The following is a 22,968-nucleotide window of genomic DNA, read 5'->3' on the forward strand; positions in this document are numbered from 1 at the left end:
CAGCTGGGAGTGTGTGCAAAACCCCCTGCTGTTGCCATACATCAGTGGCAGCGATCGAGTTAAAAGACACATTGTCGTGTAGCAATGCAGTGAAGGATTTGCAGTAAAATCTGTGCGTTTCCCGCACCGCATCACAATTGCACTCCAATCATGTGAATCACGGCAGGTGTCTATGTAAGTTAATGACACCTCAAAAATGGTTCAGGGTGTGATTGGCTGAATTTAGGTGTGAACACCCATGCGACCTGATTCCAGTGCGAAAAAAAAAGGTGCGTGAACCTTTCCTGTGGGTGCGGTGTGCAAAAACAATGGATCAAATCACACTGCAAACAATCACATGTGTTTTGAACAAGAATGCGGTACGATTCCTGTCTGAATCACATGCAGTTTACCGCACTGTAATAGTGTGAACAGGACTTAAAGGATAAGTTCACCTTTTAGTAAAAAATAATAAATGCACATTTTTTTGCAGGTAAAAAAATGAGAATTTATTATTTTTGCCTGCAAGAGCCTGTAAAGCATTGCACCAGCTATCAGGAGATTGCTGGTGCCATGCAGGTCTCCTGCAGATCTGTCAGTACAGTATATCTGCTTGCCTGTACAGGATGTATGAGCAAGCAGATATACTGACAGGAAGAATGAATGAACTACCACTGTGCTCCACAGCGCCATAGTAGTTAATTGAAAACAAGCTGATAGCCACTAAAGCTGTCGAGACTTGTAGTCTCTCATTCACAGAACACTGTGATTTTGACAGAACACTGGAGACCCACACAGCCACGGTTTATTAAAAACTTGACAGCTAGAGAGGGAGAAGAACATTCCCTGCTTGCTGTCAAAGCAGGGAGCGGGGGATGGTCTGATCCCAACATGTTACATGTTCAGGGGTGGACTGACAACTCATGGGGCCCCCGGGCAATAGGGGATCATGGGGCCCCTGTGTCCTTGCCCAAACTCAAAAGCCTATAAAAAAGGTACCAGGGGCATTTCATGGGGCCCCCTACTGACCCCGGGCCCTCAGGCAGTGCCCCTGTACATGTTACGCCCTTACAGGGGCGTCTCTAAAGTTGGTGTCACCCGGTGCGGTAACACTTGGTGACACCCCCTCTGACGATCCCCGCAGAATGGATCGTATCTGTGGATTGAGAATAGTGGATCAGACTCTAATCCATTATGCTTAATTTGTAGATCTGATCCATCCTGCGGAGATCGTCGGCTTGCTTTACAACTTACCTTTTCGTGGAGCAGGTCCGGTGTCACCCCGTATAGGTTGCATGTTGACGATCTATGCAGGATGGATCGTATCTGCGGATTGAGCATGATGAATCAGAGTCTGATGCATTATGCTCCCCAATATGCAGATCTGATTCATCTTGCGGGGATCGTCGGCTTGCAACCTATACGGGGTGACACTGGACCCATTCCACGAAAAGGTAAGTCATAAAGCAAGCCGACGATCCCCACGTGATGGATCGGATCTGCGGATTGGGGAGCATAATGGACTCCGATCCATTATGCTCAATCTGCAGATCTGATCCATCCTGTGGGGATAGTCGTCTTGCTTTATGACTTACCTTTTCGTGGAATGGGTCCAGTGTCACCCTGTATAGGTTGCAAGCCGACGATCCCCGCAAGATGAATCAGATCTGCATATTGGGGAGCATAATGCATCAGACTCTGATTCTTCATGCTCAATCCGCAGATCCGATAGTCGGCTTGCTTTACAACTTACCTTTTTGTGGAGCGAGTCCGGTGTCACACCCAAAAAAGCCTATGAAAGGTACCAGGGACATCTCATGGGGCCCCCTACTGACCCCAGGCCCTCGGGCAGTGCCTGAGTTCCCCAATGGTCAGTCCGCCCCTGCTAGGGACGCCACTGCATCCTTAATATGGGTAACATAACATGTTACGCAAGGTGAACTTATCCTTTAAAGCTAAAGTACTGTATTATTATCAATGACAATCCAATTTCAGATTTCTTTAGGCTCACCGTAAACATTAAAATCGAAGCATACAATCTTTGTACAATCAACTTTAGCCTTATCAAAACGATATACAATGAGGACCTACCTAAACTATGCAATCACTTTGTTTTCAATCAGACAGGCCCTTGTACTACATAGTGGTTAGCAGATCTAAAGGCGATTGTACAATCAAATTGTAATGTGTGTGTGGGGACCTTTAATCAGAGTGTTTAAAACAAATCATTGCTTGCCATAGAATACTGCGCTATATTGCATTTTAATTTATACCACATTGTAGCTAATGAAAAAGAACCTAGTCACTGATGCTTCGTACCTTACAATCTTTTTCTTTTCTTTTTTTTTGTATATAGGAGACTTTCCCACATCTACAACCATAAAGAAGGGCTGTTGCCATGTTTCACTATTGATTTAATTTGAACCTGATAAACGAGGAGTCATAAATTTAGAAAGCCCTTGAGCCATGGTTATAAAATAAGAAGGTAAAAAAAGGAGACACGGCCACTCTTCAATTTCATTTTATTCCAATTTTTTTTTTCTGAAGAATGAAAGCATTGCATCCTTCTTATATGACTGACCCTTCAGCCTCCCTGGAGATTCTTTTTTTTACTGACATCTTCACCTCCCACTGCTTCACTGCATACAACATAAAAGGGAAGTATGTTTTCCTAGGCAAGCTAATGAACTATCACAAACCATTAGCTATTGCTAGATTGAATTGGAGACAAGAGTTTGTAAAATGACAAATGATGGATGCTCTGTATTGACATGGTATAAAACATGTTGGGATTATGCTTCTTTTTTTTTTTTTTTTGGTGTGTTTTATACGTTTTAGTTGGATGATTATAAATTATATTGCGTGCTTCATGTGAGTGACAGGGGGAAAAAAATGTGCCTGTTATCACTGGTCCCTTTGGTAATGCATAGTAATGCCAGTGCTGTATTAGTATGAGGAATACGGTAATGCAGGAGCATAGAATTGAGCAGAGAGAGTGTGTGTGAAGCAAGCAGCAAGTAACAAGCAGTAGGCGTGCTGCTGAGTATAGAGTAGCACACAGAGAGAGAGGATGTGATTGTCACCGGTAAAAAAAAAAAAAAGTCAATGGATATTTAAGCGTCGCTCAAACAGGGTGTCTTATGTCATACGTTGAACTTTGGGATCTTGCACTTTTTCTTCCCTCGATTTAGCAAAAGCGCTGTGACGCAGGCACCGCTCGGCAGTCGCCACTAGTCTGCAGCCCATTCCCTGAGCAGTTGTGTTGGAGTTCATGGCACTGTGTAAACAGGGAGAGGAAAAAGAGGAGAAAGAGGGAGATCTGAGAAAGAAAATGCGGGGAGACAGCCGCTCAGAGAGGGCTGCAGCTGGTCTCCCTCTAACAAAGCTCCCTTGAGTTGGACTGCAGCATGTCAGCAAAGTCTAAGGGGACATCCTCGCCGACAGAGGGGCCATCCTCCAAAGCCAAGGTGAAAGAACAGATCAAGATTATTGTGGATGATTTGGAATTAGTCCTGGGAGACTTGAAGGATGTAGCTAAGGAACTTAAGGAGGTAAGGCAATCAAAGACATGGGGGCGGTGGGGGCTGAAAGCATGATGCTACCCTCAGCCAAGTAGGGAGAAGAATACAGATGTTCTAAAAACTCTCACCTAACTATCAAAGCAAGCAGCTTCCGCCTGTCCTGCCAGCATTGTCAAGGTGTGCATTGGTTAACATCTCTTGCCATTGCCCTGGTTGGGCTTCTGTGAATGGGAGTGTGAAACAGGGCTGTTAGCAGAAGGCTAAATGTTTGCTGAAAGTAAAGTGATTAGCATCATGTATGTTCTCCATCCAGCTTGTACTTGTATAGCTGCAATGGGCATTTCTTAGATATGCGTATGATTCCTGTCTTCCTGATGTTAAATGACTAGCTGTGTAATGTGACCAACTGATCTTCTGATTGCTAATATGTGCAACACAGATGTGTGCACCTCTTTCCTACAGTATGGACTGATACACTGTCATACATTTTAAATTTTGTGTCCTAGCCCGGCGTCTTAGAAAAAAAAAAAGTGTGCCTGTGCAACCCACCCTGAGTACCAATTACTTTTTTTTTATTAATGGATTTCAAATTCCATTCAGCAAGAGGAGATGTGTCCTGCTGGAATGGAAGGAGGCTGCTGTGAGATATTTCATGCTGAAAGCACCTTTTCTTAAATGAGCAATTTGTACGGCACTGCTTAAACTTAATTCATAAAGGGCTGTTGTTACAATTAAGACTGTTTAGCAAGCATTGGCTTCCAATCAAACTTTAAGATTTAAAAACATCTATAGTTCATGTTGTTTACTGGAGACAGGAATATTGGTTTTACGCTCTATTGTGTTCCATCGTGTTACTGCTTATGCTACTTAAATCATACACTTGAAAAATAGATGGGTTCATGTTTTCTATAAAATAGAATGACATATCTTGTCTCAGACAGCTAGAGCTGAAGAAATAAGGAGGCAGATCTGTCCACGCTCAGATAAGGAAAATATGTGTTTGAAAGCCCCCAAACATGTGAGGAAATTAACAATTCTGATGCTCAAAAACAAATCACTACAGCATTTTCTGGAGGCATTTTTTTTTATAGAGAATGAGTCAGCTGCTGAAATAATGTATGATAATATAAAGCACAATGGTTACATTTGTGGATTCAGTGCCAGTGGTTCGGAAAAGTAATTATGTAAGTGCTAAGATAAAAAAAAAACAAGATCTTCTCTTAATAATTGCATGAAGTGATTAAAGGGGATGCAAAGAAAAAGGTCTGTCTGTCTTGTGCACGTTCTGAGGAAACATGTTTGCCTTGCCAGTGGCAAGTGTCAGATTCCTTGTGGTTTAAAAGCAGACATAGTGTAACTCGGTAGATAATGTCAATGGCAGATAAATGTAGCTACAATACAGCTAAGGGTTTTTTTAAAGCAATTCGCTAAATCATAATTTTGCTCCACAACTGGTCGACAGATGGTTGGATTATGCAGTGAAATTCTACTGGAAAGATTTTGTACTTTGACTGATAATCCTTTGTTTGCCATTTATATAAGACAGGCATTCATTTTATTGAGTGTGCAGCTTTCTCTCCGAGCTGACTGCAACAGGTCTTTATTTTGACAGAGCAATGTCTTGGCATTTAATTGTGTGATAGCAACAATGGGGATTTCACTGCAGAAGTAGGGCATGTGCCTTTAGGGGAAGTCTATGAAGGGCGACATGATAATATCAGAAGGGAGATGTCTATGTAAATGTCATGCACAGTGGCGGCAAGAACATGGGGTACAACTGCTCTTAGGCCCCTAGGCCCTGCACTTGCACCACTAATGAAATGGAGAGGCCCCCACCATAAATGATATCATTATTGATGCGGCAATGGCATTATCATTCAAAGGAAGAACAAAATGAAACAGCAAAAGGTGCAAATTCTACACATTGATTGCAAACCACAAATGTTTTGTCCCTGAAATATAGTTTAATAAAGTTTCATCTTCAGTGGACCATTTGAAACTTGTCTAAAACAGAAGCTTAGAAAATGTGCTCCATTCTATAGAGTGCAATACCAGTACACACAGGGGTGGACTGACCATTCGAGCACTTGGGCACTGCCCGAGGGCCTGGGGTTAGTAGGGGGCCCCATGAAACGCCCCTGGTACCTTTTTTATAGGCTTTTTTGGGTGTGCTTTGAGTGTGGGCAAGGACACAGGGGCCCCATGATCCCCTATTGCCCGGGGGCCCCATGAGTTGTCAATCTGCTCCTGAGTACACAGCTAACAAGTAAAAAAGAGGTTGGTTTGTCCCCATTCCTCATGGGTCTGGGGCAATCGTACCTTCTGTACCCCTGGAAGATATACCCTAATCATCACTGTAACTGGCCTTGCAAAGGGTAGCCGCCTACATATATACTGGTTTTGGACAAAAAGATAATTTTCTAAAATGTATGAGGTTTATTACAGATAAGGGTGTGTGCAGCAAACCAACATTTCTATATGGATAATGTCGCCAACGTGATTGGATCTTTGATGCAAACCCATTATTATAGTGCTAGTCCACACCCTCTCGTACTGTAAGTCACCTCCGCATGAAGTCTTGTCTTATAAGCCACTTTTCTGGAAATGGAGCTTGGCATTTAGATAAATGTTTATTTGCTTATTTCTGCACATTGTAATGGCATAATACCATCACTCAAATTATAACTAATAACTAAATGTCAAAGTATTCTATTATTTCTCTCTCTGTGACACAAATGGTTTGAGAATGTAAAAGTATGAATCAAACACATTTATTTTGAACATAGCTGCATTCATTTTCTCCAGTTTTTTTTTTTATTCTCTGTGTAATCATCCTGAAAGCAATAGCTGATTAACTTTTTTGTCCCACATTTGAATGTCAGAGGCAAATAATTCAATTAGAATTGATTTATTTCCCTTTTTTCTCTGTTCTTTGAAAGATATTTGTTTAAGAAAGATTTTAGAGATATTCTGGTAAAAACCAATTGTAATTGTGATTGGCGCATCACTTTCCAAGAAGATTAGACATCAGGAGTGACTTAAACTAGATCGCAGATTGAATTCACTAATCTTCTGTTCTAGTTTTTCGTTCTTTGTGGAAAGAAAACTACACATCTAGTTAAAGACAAAGAACTGACAGTTTAAAAATGCCTGCAGGAGTTATTTCCATACTAACTTTGTGCTTTTATCTCTCAGCTCACAAATTACACTTTGGCAAGTGCTCCTTACAATAGTGGAAGTGACATACTCATTTATCACAGGAAAATTATGTATTTTAAAAGCATAAGTGGCAAAAGCTTCATAACCGCATGGCACAATTGTCAGAACATGAACATTAAAACACACTTAAAGCATATTTACAGTGGGGCAGACATCTTGCGGGCTTAATCACTACTTACCTATTAATTTCACAAAACATATATTATGGAAAGGGATTGGCCTCACCATATGCATTGTCATGCATTTCAGTTTGTTTTCTAAAGCAGGCAAAATGCAGAGATATGAGGGAATAAATGCTGCTTTCAGTAGTGTAAATGTGCTACCTTAACATGCTATAAAAATCCTGCCTATTGCAATAACCATCATCTTCTCATTCAAGTTTACTGAATGGAGACTTTTAAAAATGCAACACAGCAAGTCTGAAATGAATGGCAGCGTGCCTTAAAGGAATAGTCCTGGTTTAGCCATTTAAAAAAAAAAGAAAGATCAATCCCCCAAAATTCACAATTTCCAGACCAGAAGTCTATTAAAGTCAAATGAAACCTATAAAAGAACAAACTCCAAAAAAGTGTGTTTTACAGAGTATGGTTTTGGAAGCAATGAGACAATGGAGTCAAAAAACAGCCTGAGCCATTTCCTTTAAAAGTTTTACCAGGGATACTAAAAAAGAAGGGAGGGACTAGATGGCACTGGCAGTCATGGGTGCTGAGGCAAGGGCAGAGGCAGGTGTAAGGCAGAAACAGCCTTTGAGCCTTTCTTCTAAAAGTTTTTACAGGAAATCTGACCACCAAACATGTGAACAACTAACTTCCAATGTGTGAAATTTGGTCTGAATTTAACATCATCCAAAATTAAAATTAGAATCTCATTCCATACGCTAAGAATGCCTCATCTGAGAAATGATTCTTACCTCAATTAGTCCTTTATATAGTTTACTAGTGTGGATGAGGTTTAGGTTCAGTTCTACCATGGGTTTACAGAGATTACCTAGGATTTGGGATGTTCATTAATCTTTTGGCCACCAGAAATAAGGAACACCTATAATAAAGTGCCACTGGTCAGATGAGTAACAAAATATTCTGAAGGATTATACAAGGCGTCACAATTTGATTCCTGGAATGCCTGTAGCGTAGCACTATGGTGGTGAGTCACACAGCCTTTCGCACTCGAGAGTGTTCTGACATGTTCTAATTTGCACTTATCTGGGTCACAGAGCAGTTGAGTTTTTACGGAGTAGTAGTAGAAATAACAGGTGTGTGCGTTGCGCTGTTGGTGGAAAATGAGTGACAGGAATCTGGAGTAGCAGAATAACATCACATTTTGCATGAAAAATGACAAAATTGTGAGTGAAACTTTAGCTCTGTTACAGCAGACTTATGGTGGACATTTCTGGAAGAAGTCAAGTGCTTTTGAATGGCATAGGTGGCTTAAGGAGGAGCTGGAACATGCCCACGATGGGGCAAGAAGGCAGCAGCCAAGAATGCAAAGGATGCAAATGTGGACAGAATGAAGACTGAATGTGTGAATGATAGCAGAAGAATAGAACATGAACAGAGAAAAAGAGTGGCAGATTCTAATAGAGGATTTAGGAATGAGAAAGATTTCCCCAAAGTTGATGTCTCAATTCTTGACAGAATATCAGAAACATGTCTTCAAATTTCATTTGATCTTTTGAAGAATGGAGAGATGTTTGACAGAGTTATTGCCTGTACATTGTGGGAATTAAACTGTCAAGCCATGTATAACCAAGCCCACTTTCTATAAAGGGATGGGCTTACAGTGGTCATATTCTCATTGTGTGCTATAGTTGTTCGGGGGAGCTGAAAGTTTTGTGTAGGCAGAGGTACTGTCTTTTTTTATGTTCTTATGTTTAGCCTAGATACATGTCCCTATGGCAGTGATTGGCTTTTCCCCTGTTTGATAATAACTTTATTAGCCCTACAAATGTCCCGAACTGAATAAAAAGATCACCTCCCCCTAGACTTCAATGGGGCTTGCTGCAAAGTTTGCAAACCAAACTACAAGTACATCTGAGCAACACGTAAAACATACATTTCAGTAGTCACCCTTCTCTATACAGCTATTTGCCTGTTTTATTTTTGTGTGCACTTTACTAGTAACAGGTAATAAAGCCCATGTCCTGTCTGTGTGTATTTTGTACATGAATTAGTTATTGTGCATAAAGTTTAGTCCAACAGTGGGCCCTACCAGGGGCAGACTGACCATTTGGAAACGCGGGTACTGCCCGAGGGCCCGGGGTCAGTAGGGGGCCCCATGAGATGCCCCTGGTACCATTTTCATAGGCTTTTTTGAGTTTGGGCAAGGACACAGGGGCTCCATGATCCCTTATTGCCCAGAGGCCCCATGAGTTGTCAGTCCGCCCCTGGGCCCTACTCATCCATATACTGTATGCCTATAACTCCAGACCCACACACCTGCTAAAAATGATTTGTATCCTCTGGCACAGTTATTTCTGTGGCTCAGAATCAAATAAGGAATAAATGCAATCTGTATATGATAGTTTGTGTTTTTTTTTATTTCAATGCAATTTAACTTTTAACTATATGTATAACCAAAACTTTCTTAGTTTTGGATAAAGTAGGAAAAAGTAAAATCCTGTCAGGTGATTGTTTTTTTTTCCCCACCTGAATCCCATTGGGAATATTTTACTTCACTTCTTTTCTCAGAAGATAAAAATCTCCAGAGAGTAAGGGTTACTCTCTTCTTAGACAGTTGTAAGATCAGCTGCCCCGATGGAAAACTCTCACTGGTTCTGATGACACCAGAAAATATTGGTTTTCTATCACTTTCTTTTTTTTCCAGTAACAATGGTCAGGGTGACAAAAAGGGTAAATCTTCCCAGTGAGGACACAGACCACAATAAAAACTTGACAATGGCTCTAATTTTCCCCAGCTTTATTAAAACTAAAAAAGATAGCTATACTTACACTTTATGTGCAGGTTTTACACAACTATAGCATTTTGTTACAGAGTAAGTATATGTTACAAGATAACAAGGCAAAGATACTTTAAAGTGATTTAATTTTCTAAGCTCAACACCAATGGTCTCCTTCCAATACCTGTGTTACCTTAATTAGTTGAACTATGGTGTAATGATTACATTTAAAAACATATGGCAGAGATGCATGAGCTGCATATAGATATATTTGTATGATATAACCAACTAAGCTATTGCTGCTATATAAAAATATATTTCAGTACAGATGGGACCCCTAGAGTCATGCTTTTGCTATTGCAAAAAGTAAAGCTTTATCAGAAATATGTTGCATTCACAGTAGGTTGTCTGTTATATATTACATTTCACAGTGTTAATTATTATTATTATTATTATTATTATACAGGATTTATATAGCGCCAACAGTTTGCGCAGCTCTTTACAATATAAAGGGAGACAATACAATTACAATACATTTCAGTACAGAAGGAATAGGAGGGCCCTGCTCATGGAGCTTACAATCTACAGTTAACCAAAGTTTTACCAATAGAGTTAGGAAAATAAGCGTTTTAGGCATATAATTAATAAATCTTTCAAGACAATATTGCCAAAAGACCTAGTTTGTCCCCACAAAACATTACTTTGTTATTTTAGGTAACAACAAAGTTCTCATTGAATAAAAATGCATATAGTGGTAATGTAAAAATTGTTCATGAGGAGAAAAAAGATATGAGAGCGGAAATAGATAAGCTGCTCAGGCAGTATTTACAATTTTTCTACAGGATTATTTCCCCCTTTGAGAAATAACTACACATTTAGTGTGATTCCTCATAACATAGTCCTGTTGAATTCAATTAGAACCAGCACATATATCAGCGTCATTCACAACAGGTGTTCAGTCATCCTGTATGTTGTTTGTTGTCTGTTGTACTGAATGATTTTCAGCATGAAAAAGCTGAGACTGCTCTACCCTTTAGTTTCTTCATCACCATCCAGGATCTTTGCCAAGATGTCCTCAGAAACCTGGCTGTCAGTGATGGAGCTCATATATGGATCCCAGTTCCCATTATATCTGAATACATTAGACATAAGGCCAGCAATGAAAACCTTTCCAAATGCCTTATGAGTATAAAACAATGATGAATGTTACTTCTAATCAGTTAAAACTAAACTCCTGAAAACTATAGAGTCCTCTCTTGCAGTAGGGCTTTGCTTATTTGGCCCCTGAGAAAGTTATGTAGTGCAGGTTCTCTTGAAGTTATCTTGTTTAGACACATTGAATTAAGGGAATTGCTGGAGTTCTGTGGTGATATTATGTACTTGTAGCCCATTGGATGCCAATATTGTCATCCATTAATGTGTTGTCTGTCTATACAAGTGCAATTTTTTCATTATTGTGTATGAAAGGATTCCATATCGATCAAATCGTCTGTTGTCCAATTTTTTTAAGAAGCGATGGCAGCTGGGAGTGCAGCATTAAGCGCTATTAGACCTTCCATTAACAGGGGGTCAAGTATGATGGTGAGCTGCTCTCCTTTGGGAATTATCACTGGGTGTTTTATCACAGTCTACTCATTCACATACAGTAGTGGTGAAAGGAGGAATCCATTGCCTACATTTCTGGGCACTTTATGAACTTTTTGGTCAACTTGCAATTTTGAAACAGACTTTTATGTATGGTGTTTTGAATATATATGATTTTCAGTTTATGTATTGACAATTTGTGTATATACATGAATTCATGTAAGAGCTTCTTAAGTGAGGGTATTGGATGTAACCCCTTATTTAGTCTAGAGGATGTGAAAAGCACTTTTAATTAACTGATCTTCTGTTCCCCTTGCAAATGGAGCTCCTCTCTACTCTGGCAGGGGACTGTACCTTGGCATTCTCACATCCAGTGCAGGCCTATGGGCTCTACCTTGGTCTTGATGACATCAGAGAACCTTATACTGCTGGAGCACAGGGTAGAAGATGCTTCAGGGACCAGTCTAACAGCACAAAGGAGCATGCAAGAGCAGAGGATAAGGTAACTAAAAGTGCTTTCCATGGTCCCCCCAGCTTAAACAAGCAGTTAACCCTAGTCACTGCAAGGGAGGATGATTTTACTTTTTCTGGAGTTCAGCTTTAAGTCTAGAGTAATTTGATACAACCACATATATTGAGTGAAAACCCAAATTTGGTTGGCAATTCAAAAGTTACTATAATATTCTAGATGTAAATGTGATTTAAATATTTCTACCAATGTTTACTAAAGTATATCCAAAGCCAAGACTTCTTTTTAGGATTGTTAGTTTTGGATAGAATAAGAAAAGACAAGTTTTATTTATTTATTTTGGTTTGTTCCACTGGGGAGTTTTCCTGTTGCTTCCTGCCCTGGAAACCAAAAGGAAAAATTCCCCCTACTTTCTGATCCTGTGGTAGCTGTAAAATTTTGGATTTCTTTTCACTCTTTGTACTGGTAACAAGTGTCAGCAGGACATACAGATGGTTGGGTAAATCTGTCCTGTGTCCTGACACAGCAAGTTGTTTCAATAATTCCCCACTCCATCCAGAATTAAAAAAAAATAGTTTATATACTAAAATAAACTTTATATACTAAAGCATGTGTCCTGGCAAAGTAAAAATAAATATATGCAATACATAGCTATACATGCACGTTTCCCAGTGTTTTATCCCGTTATCCAGGCAAGTACGGAAATATCTGTTAGTTTGCCATATATGCACTGAGCTTCTGTTGTGGGCTGACAACACAAAGATTTACTAAAATTGGTGCACACAGAATCTGGAGCAGCTGTGCATGGCAGCCAATTATCTTCTAACTTCAGCTTGTTCAAATAAGCTTTGGCAATATAACCTGGAAGCTGATTGGTTTCTATGCAGAATGCAGAGCTGCACCAGATTTTCACTCTCCAGTTTTAGTTAAACCCCCCGACAATATCATATTACTCTCTTTGGTGTCTTTGGTGTGCTAAACTACTCAACCACTTTCACTGTAGCTTCTCTACAAAATAATAGCTAATCATTTTGTGGTCCAATATATGAATATGGAGGACTTTTTTTGAGCACAGGACAGCTTTGGATTTCTGAAAGGATCAACAGTTTTTTTTTTTTTTGCAATTATCTAACAGCTATGATACAATGGGGTAGATTTTCTAAAACTGTAGAGTGCAAAATCCGGTGCCAATCAGCTTCTAACCTCAGTTTTTTTCAATTAAGCTTTGTGAAATAGAAAAACTAAAAGCTGATTGGTTTATATGTAAAGCTGCACCAGATTTTGCACTCCACTCTCCAGTTTTAGTAAATGTTCATTGCTGGGGCCTATATTCACTTTAAAAATATTGTTTCTAGGTTTAGTTGTGATGCTTAAGGGGACAGCCATGTTTGTTTACATTCCATGGCTACTGATTTTGCCTTGCTGATCACCACATTTCACTGTGGACCTACTAAACAGTGTCTGTCTGATTGAAAGCAAACTCTTTAACTGAAAGCCAAAAAACAAAGAACCAATTTGCTTTGGCATGCAGGATAAAATCATAGGTCCACTTTAATGCAGACCTCCACAGATTTATATCATTAATCATTTTACCCTGACCACTTTATTCAGCTACTAGTGGCTATAGGAAAATCAATCAAAATCGTAGTTTGTAAAAAGCTGCTCGCAGCATTGATTGACCCAGAGCTGTCACGTGGATGAGTCAATGGATGTTGCTGAGGCTGGGGAACAAGCCTGGGTCTACCGCTGAGTTGAGATTGGCTGCCTATGTATTTACTGGCCTGATATATACATATCACAAAGGTACTGTATGTCCAGTATCTCACAGAAGTGAGTACACCCCTCACATTTTTGTAAATATTTTATTATATCTTTTCATGTGACAACACTGAAATAATGAAACTTCGCTACAATGTAAAGTAGTGAGTGTACAGCTTGTATAACAGTGTAAATTTGCTGTCCCCTCAAAATAACTCAACACAAAGCCATTAATGTCTGAATTCCTGGCAACAAAAGTGAGTACACCCCTAAGTGAAAATGTCCAAATTGGGGCCAAAGTGTCAATATTTTGTGTTGGACATTATTTTCCAGCACTGCCTTAACCCTCTTGGGCATGGAGTTCACCAGAGCTTCACAGGATGCCACTGGAGTCCTCTTCCACTCCTCCATGACGACATCACAGAGCTGGTGGATGTTAGAGACCTTGTGCTCCTCCACCTTCCATTTGAGTATACCCCACAGATGCTTAATCATTTGCCGCCCGCCCTATGGCCGAATAGCGGCCGGCAAATGTCATCAGCGTTCCGGATGGACGCCATATGGCATCCTCCCGCACATGCGCAGATTGCGCTCCTGCAGAGCCATGCAGCGGCGCGATCTGTCACCGGCCGTGTACCTCGGACACGGCCGATGACAGATCTGAGTATCGGCCCCCGTTGCCGGTACCATGTGACCTGCTGTGACCAATCACAGCAGGTCACATGACAGTTGTATACAATGGATGGCTTCATTCATGCCATCCATTGTATACTAGTGTCTAGCTGTGAATGGTCACAGCTAATCACATGCACATGTCATGTGATTAGCTGTGGCCAAATCACAGCTAAGCACAAAAAAAAAAAAAAACCCTGAATGAATCGATGTCATTCAGGTAAATGTTTGCTTACAGCAAAGTAATTCTTTGCTATAAGCAAATTGTGTAAAAAAAATAAATACTGATCACTTCCCCAAAGTAGGACAATGTTACTATGGTAACATTGTACTACTTTGGTCATAGTGAAATATGAAAAATAAAATCTTACAAAAAAGAAAAAAATTTAATAAAAAATAAAAAAAAAATAAAAAAAATATATATATATATTTTTTTTTCATACTGTCACCAGTCAGTGTCCCTGATCACTGCCATGCCAGTTATATGATGATGCTGTACTGCACTGGTGACAATATGTAAAAAAAAATAGTGAAACTAATTTTTTTAATTTTTTCATTTTCCGATAAATTATGACAAAAAAATACAAATTCAAAACACTCGCCATTCCTCTTATGAAGTATGTCGGACTGTCTACTTTGCAAAAAGGGGTCATACTGTTCTGACATTCTTGGACCTCACAAAATTAGATTGGCTGTCAGTACTTCAGGACTGATCAATATTCAGATCTATACCATAGTTTGTGAACTCTATAACTTTCCTACAAACTAAAAAATACATCCTAATTTGGGTTATTTTCACCAAAGACATGTAGCAAAATACATCTCGGCCTAAATTTATGAAGAACAATTATTTATTTGCAAACTTTTATAACAGAAACAAAGAAAAACGTGTGTTTTTTTCAAGATTTTTGGTCTTTTTTTGTTAATTTAGCAAAAAATAAAAACCCCAGCGGTGATTAAATACCACCAAAAGAAAGCTCTAGTTGTGTGAAGAAAATAATAAAATTTTAGTTTGGGTACAATGTTGTATGACCGCGCAATTGTCATTCAAAGTGTGAGAGCGCTGAAACCTGAAAACTGGCCTGGGCAGGAAGGTGTAAAATTGCCCGGTATTGAATTGGTTATTATGGTTTAGCTCTGGAGACCTGCTTGGCCAGTCCATCACCTTTGCCCTCAGTTTCTTTAGCAAAGCAGTGGTTGTCTTGGAGGTGTGTTTGGGGTCATTATCATGTCGGAATACTGCCCTGTGACCCAGTCTCTGAAGGGAGGGGATCATGTTCTGCTTCAGTATGTCACAGTAAATGTTGGCATTCATGGTTCCCTCAATGAACTGTAGCTCCCCAGTGCCAGCAGCACTCATGCAGCCCCAGACCATGACACTCCCACCACCATGCTTGACTGTAATTAAGACACACTTGTCATTGTACTCCTCAGCTGGTTGCCGCGGCACACGCTTGACACCATCTGAACCAAATATGTTTATCTTGATCTCATCAGACCACAGGACATGGTTCCAGTAATCCATGTCCTTAGTCTGCTTGTCTTCAGCAAATGGGCTTTCTTGTGCATCATCTTTAAAAGAGGCTTTCTTCTGGGACGACAGTCATGCAGACTAATTTGATGCAGTGTGCGGTGTATGGTCTGAGCACTGACAGGCTGACCCCCCCACCTCTTCAATCTCTGCAGCAATGCTGGCACCACTCATACATCTATTTCCCAAAGACAACCTCTGGATATGATTCTGAGCACGTGCACTCAGCTTCTTTGGTCGACCATGGCGAGGCCTGTTCTGAGTGGAACCTGTTCTGTTAAAACGCTGTATGGTCCTGGCCACCATGCTGCAGCTCCGTTTCAGGGACTTGACACTCTTATAGCCTAGGCCACCTTTATGTAGAGCAAATATTCTTTTTTTGAGATCCTCAGAGAGTTCTTTGCCATGAGGTGCCATGTTGAACTTCCAGTGACTAGTATGAGAGAGTGAGAGTGATAACACCAAATTTAACACACCTGCTCCCCATTCACACCTGAGACCTTGTAACACTAACGAGTCACATGACACCAGGGAGGGAAAATAGCTAATTGGGCCCAATTTGGACATTTTCACTTAGGGGTGTACTCACTTTTGATGCCAGTGGTTTAGACATTAATGGCTTTGTGTTGCGTTATTTGAGGGGACAGCAAATTTACACTGTTATACAAGCTGTACACTCACTACTTTACATTGTAGCAAAGTGTAATTTCTTCAGTGTTGTCACATGAAAAGATAGAATAAAATATTTACAAAAATGTGGGGGGTGGACTCACTTCTGTGAGGTACTGTATATACTAGTATGAATGGAGAAATAAAGGATAAGTTCACATTTGGGGAAAAAATAATAAGTGCACATATTTTTGCTGAAGAAAATGTGCATTTTTTTATATTCTCCTTTATGAGCCTGCAAAGAATAGCACTCACAATCAGTGGATTGTGGGTGCAATGTCAGGCTCCTGCAGACAATTCCTCCAGCTTTATATCTTGTACCTCTGTTAGAAACCCATGGAAAGTGTCAATGAACTATGAGGGCACTCATAAGTGTCCTTGTAGTTCACTGAAAATTGTAAGCCATCTGCCGGGGTGGCATGTGAGACTTGTAGTTTCTTCATTCACAGATCACTGTGAATAAATATGAATGGCATGGCTGTGTGGGCTGAGTGCCACACAGCCAAGCCAATTTTAAAATATGACAGAGGCTGCAGGGGAGAAGAACCCCCCCTCCTGTTGTCACAGGGAAGGCGGGTGCTTAGTGGGTGAGGGAGGGGACTTGGAGTATACTACATGTTACATGTTACACCCTAAATACAGATGTAATGTGCAACATACTCCAAATTTGAATGTATCCTTTAAAACTTACTTGTTGCTTTGCTCTGAATGATTTATTTTTTAATTTAGAATAAGAAAAGGTAACCTTTTACTTGAAAACTTTATGTGATTGCTAATTCAAGGATGTGCCCTATTGATTCAAGTATCAGGGTGAATGAATGGTCAGTGTGAGGATATAACCATAATTGCACACTGGTAATTAATATACTTTAAGTATTTTTTTTGTCAATAAATGTGTGTAATTTATTAAATTGAGCTCTGTTTGACATGTGGCATAATCTCCCCATTTCATGGTAGACAGGACACATTAAAGTCAATTTGCAGTCTTCTAAATTATTTTACTTGCCGTGGTTGTTTATTATTATATTGCCTTAATTTATGATTTACCATTATGACGAAGATTTAACAAATGTCAGACTTGACATTTGTTTGCCATTATTACCTATTGGGTATTATTTTGTGTAGACATTTAAGTAGGGTCATACAATACTTTAACGTTTCTTTGAAATATCATTGGTAAATACCTATCCATTTTGTGGCACATGACATAGAAAAAAGTGCAACGTTATTATACTAATTCTATATCTATAATGAGCTGACAAAATCTCTGCACAACAGTCAGCATGTTTTGAACCTAAAAATGAACTCTTCACAGTTTCATAAATATTCATCATGCTGTCCAGATGCAGAAAGGCAAATATAGAAGGAACTATATAGCTACAACACACAGCACTGCATACATTTCGCTTAATGTTGTTTCAGTTCTGACAAATGTTTAATGTATGTGTTCTTGTAACAGATCAGCTTTAAAGCAATACAAAAACAAAACCTAGTGCATGCATAGGTTTAGTCATGTTATCATAACTCGCTTTGCAAGGAAATTTTCCCCAGAGCTTAGTGGATGTAGTGATATTTCACTTTACAGAAAATACCCAATTACATGCAAACAAGATAAAAACCAGCAATTTTGCTTGCACATGATTGGATGATGGAAGTAAGCAGAGCTTCATCTCATTCACCAAGCGCTGGGGAAAATTCCCCTTCAAAGTGCACCTTCCCTTGCAAAGTGCACAGACTGTTTGCTTTTGGTAAATCAGCTCCTTAGACTTGTATGGGGAGAGAAGCTGTTTTGAAGCAGTTGATAACAGCTCCCACTGTTGCCATAAGAAAAGCAGACCTCTGACTTTTTCTTTCAGAATGGCTAACTCTGCTCTAGCTGCCTATAGAGGAAACCGCTTTGTATTGAAAAGTTTCAACACATCACAGCTTGATGTGAAACAGAGCATAGAAACCAGAGAAGCCACCAACGTAAGTTAGATAAATATATGTAGGGCCACCTTGGTATATCATGCAATAAAGTTATCTAAATTCTATGCTTGGATGAGTCATTATGGCTTTTCACTACTACAGAAATACAGTATTTCATCTCACTTGTTGTGTATCATTTTAGGGTCTAAAGGCCAATTTATTCTTGCTGTAAAAAATAAAACACATCTACTGTTGTCAATGGGCAATGGAAAATCTGAGCTGTTGCTGGTGCAAAATGATGCATCCATATTTATATTTCAGGTTGAACTTTGCCATCATTGAGCAAACAATGCAGACCAAATTACAGAGACAAGGTGATTTTGTCCTGGGCATACAGACAGGGCTGTTCTTTCAATGAGAAGTGTGTGTGAGTGTGTGGTGGTATCATCTAGAGTAGTGATGGGCCAAACACCCCTGTGTTCTGTTTGTGGTCCAACATTCGAACCTAATGAAAGTGTGACAGTGAACTTCGAACAGAGGGGCCAATTCACTAAGCGGTATCTTACCGCATCTAAGTATGCAGTAAGCTACCGCACAGCTACTAAAATACTGCATGAGTTATATTATTAAATAATGTGGTATTTTAATAGTGAACATAATTTAAAAATAAGAAAAAAGAAATGCGTGGGGTCCCCGCTATCCATACTAAGCCCTTCAGGTCTGGTATGGGTTTTAGGGGGAACTCCCACGACAACTTTTCTTAAAAAAATGGCATGGGGGTCACCCCAAAATCCATACCAGACCCTTATCCGAGCATGCAGCTAGGCAGCTCAGAAAATGGAGGGGACCCCCCTCTTGACCCAAACCACATTTCTTGACCCAAACCACATTACCTCAACATGGAGTGGTGCTTTGAGGCCGGGGGGGCCCTCAAAGAATTGTGTCCCAATGTTGATGGGGACAAGGGCCTCTTCCCCACAGCCATGGCTGGTGGTTGTGGGGGTCTGCAGACAGTATCCTTATCAGAATAAGGAAGCCCCCTGTAACAAGGGGACCCCCAGATCCCAGCCCCCCCATGTGAATGAGTTTGGGGTACATGGTACCGCTACTCATTGACAAAAAATGTATAGTGTAAAAAATGACAGTAGACAGTCTTTGACAAGTCTTTTATTAAACAAAATTGACCCCCAAAGTAGACCCAATGTCAATCATGATGCCCGCAACCACCATCGACCTGAAAAAAGAAAAGAAAAAAAAACGTTCCACTCTTGGCGCTGGATCCTGCCGTCTGACAGCTGCGCCGGGAGGACAGTTCTTAAATACTGTGATGCTGTCACAAGTGGGGGCCCCCTTGTGACATCATCATGCACTGTGATTGGCCAAACCATTGCACCTGACCTGTGGTCAGGTGCATTGCTTTGGCCAATCACAATGCACTGTCAGGGTGCAGTGCATTGTGGGGCATGGCAGACAAACAGCCCACTGAATGCTCTTACCTCTTGTGCATTCACCAAACACACGAACAGCCGATGTTCAAGTCGAACATATATTCAACTCGAACATCATGCCTAACACTAATCTAGAGGAGGCATGAGACAAGCGGCATGTCCATTTAAAGACCAAGCAGAGACAATGCTCCTATAGCTGCCACAACATGTGTGTTGTGCTTGGTTGTTGCATGGTCACCAATGCCACCTTAAGGCATAGGGGTTTATTTACTAAAACTGGTTCACTCAGAATCTGGTGCATGATAGCCAATCAGCTTCTAATCTCAACTTGTTCAATTAAGCTTTGGCAATAAAACCTGGAAGCTGATTGGTTTCTATGCAGAAGTGCACGAGATTCTGAGTGAACCATCTTTAGTAAATAAACGCCATAGTGTGGGTAGCACAGATTAGGCAGTTACAGGTACACCAAAAGGGCAGACTTACTACATATAGTTAGGGACAGGCTCTGGGCCTAGCTGGAGTGGACTAGAGGTGGGATTGAAAGCTTATTTGATGGAAAACTGAAAGAGGACCTAGTTGATGGAGAGTGTGATGAGGCTGAAGCATTATCAGTGGAACTGCACATGGGGGTGTGTACTACAAAGGTTATCATTGGCGTTTGTTATAGGCCTCCCAGTATTACTGAGAAGGTGGAGACTCAGCTCCTTGCATAGATCGAAAGGGCTGCAATGACTGGGACAGTGATAATAATGGGAGATTTTAACTACACAAAAACTGACTGTAGTAATGGTACTGCAGGAAAAGTTAAAGGGCAAAAATTTTTAAACCTACAACAGGACAATTTTTATGGTACAGTTCATAGAGGCCCCAACTAGGAATGATGCTCTGTTGGACTGGGCAATCTCAAACCATGCAGAGCTTATTATGAATGTCCATATAAAAGAACATCTGGGTAGCAGTGACCATAACATGATTTCATTTTTTGTTAGCTGTAAACAGCAAGCACTACGGGAAAAATAAAATCGCTCAATTTTAAGAGAGCTAATTTTTAGGGACTCTTTAATGACTGGTATAGTACCACTGGATTGGTGGAAGGCCAATGTGGTGCTTATATTTAAAAAATCTTTACCAAGTAATTATAGACCTGTTAGTTTAACTTTTATAGTTGGGAAGATACTGGAGAGTTTAATAAAAGACCACATAGATGAGTTCTTGCTGGGAAAAAAATTTTAAGCAACAGACAGCATGGATTCATGAAAGACAGAAGTTGTCAAACAAATATGATTTCTTTTTATGAGGAGGTGAGCAAAACCTTGCACAGAGGGGTGGCGGTGGATGTGGTATACTTGGATTTTGCAAAAGCATTTGACACAGTTCCCTACACACGGCTAATGTGTAAGGTAAAGTCTACAGACTTGGAAACATCCGTATGTAAATGGTTAGAAAACTGGCTAAAAGATCGTATTCAAAGAGTAGTGGCTAATGATTCATACTCTGAATGGTCTAGGGTTGTCAGTGGTGTACCCCAAGGTTCAGTGTTGGGACCTTTTACTTTTTAATATATTTATAAACAATATAGGGTCTGGGATTAAAAATGCCATGCAATTCCAAGCTGCAGTTTCTAACGCGAGCAAAATCCTCTGTATTAAATGTATTAAAAGAGGTATAGACTCCAGAGAGAGAGAGATATAATTTTACCCCTGTACAAATCATTAGTAACACCTCATCTGGAATATGCAGTTCAGTTTTGGGCACCAATTCACAAAAAGAACATTTGGGAACTGGAGAAAATACAGAGAAGGGCAACCAAACTGATAAGAGGCATGGAGGAGCTCAGCTATGAGGAAAGATTAGAGGAACTGAATTTATTCTCTCTTGAGAAGACGAGATTAACCTCCCTAACGGTATTACCGAGTGTAGCTCGGGGTAAAATGTCAGTGCCAAAAGCGGTAACCCCGAGCTACACTCGGGCTTACCATGCGGCGCTGCATAGGGAGTCCCTGCAGCACTTACCTTGTCCTTCGCTCCCGCGATGTGTCCCCTGCAGCGTCCCCAGCCATCTCCTCCGGCTGATGCCGGCATCCGGCTCCTGTGTTCTGGTCCCTGTGATGTCGGGACGTACGGGCGCCGCCGGAGGCGGGAAATTTGAAAATGTAAAAAAAATGTCATTTTTTTCAAAACGATTTTACATAGTAAAACATTGCTGTTTCAAACCATTTCACATACATTTTGTCCCGAGTGCTTTGTCCTGTCCCCTGTCTGCATTTTGACTGTTCTTTCTGCCTGGAAACTTAGAAAAGTCCATGGCGTCCAAAAAGTGTCCCTTTACGTCAAAAGCGGTTTTAGATCAGCTAGAAAACAGTGATAGTAAATTAGAACCACTTGCAGAATTGAGTGATAATGATTTGTGGGGAAATTCATCATCAGACACTGAAAACAATTCTGCGACTTTGCTCAGCGATGTGCGAACTTGGCGCTATATTTCAAATTTCAGTGTTTTTGGTTTGATTATATTATTGAATTAAATGTATTATTATTATATTATTATTTTGATTATTTATTAAACTATAATTTATGATTTTGTGTTTCAAATTTTATCATACCCGGGATGTTTACTAGACTCTTGCTCGGACAGATTTCAGTGAGTTATTCCTAAATATTACAGGCCTACAATAAAAAAACTACATATTTCCATGCAAAATAATGGTACCACTTTCAGCACCAAAAATCTGAAATAATCATACCGCTAGGGAGGTTAAGGGGGGATATGATCAACATGTATAAATACATCAATGGTTCATATAGTGAACTCGGTGTAGAGCTATTCACCCTGAGGTCATCACAGAGGACAAGGGGGCACTCTTTACGTCTAGCGGAAAAGAAATTTAATCTGGAAACACGGAAAGGTTTCTTCACAGTGAGAGCTGTGAAAATGTGGAATAGACTCTCTCAAGAGTTGGTTCTGGCCAACTCTGTGGATTGCTTTAAAAAAGGCTTAGATTATTTTCTAGATACACAGAATATAACTGGATACTAACATTTATAGGTAAAGTTGATTCAGGGAATATCAGATTGCCTCTCGGGGGATCAGGAAGGAATTTTTTTCTCCTGCAGGAGCAAATTGGATCATGCTTTGCTGGGGTTGTTTGCCTTCCTCTGAATCAACTGTGGGTATAGGGTTATAACTTTTTTTTCTTTAATGGTTGAACTGGATGGACTTTTGTCTTTTTTCAGCCAGATTAACTATGTAACTATGTTTTGGCATATATTTTCAACTACTGATTTTTCATCTTGAAAAAACTCAGGTAATACTA

At 40.1% G+C, this 22,968-nt stretch overlaps 1 protein-coding gene across 2 annotated transcripts in view; it reads left to right on the forward strand.

The window, feature by feature from the left end:
* The first annotated feature begins 2,971 nt into the window (after window positions 1–2,971).
* PRR16 (proline rich 16) overlaps window positions 2,972–22,968 on the forward strand; it is a 394,730-nt gene continuing 374,733 nt past the window's right edge. For both annotated transcript variants that reach the window (XM_089673501.1, XM_089673465.1), the window contains exon 1: window positions 2,972–3,530. In XM_089673501.1, coding sequence (XP_089529627.1) covers window positions 3,387–3,530 — 144 coding nt within the window. In that variant the 5' untranslated portion in view covers window positions 2,972–3,386. The remainder of the gene's footprint in view (window positions 3,531–22,968) is intronic.

This window comes from Staurois parvus, unplaced genomic scaffold (assembly GCF_062004578.1).
Source record: "Staurois parvus isolate SC_StPar_1 unplaced genomic scaffold, SC_StPar_1.0 ptg000004l, whole genome shotgun sequence".
Lineage (NCBI taxonomy): Eukaryota > Metazoa > Chordata > Amphibia > Anura > Ranidae > Staurois > Staurois parvus.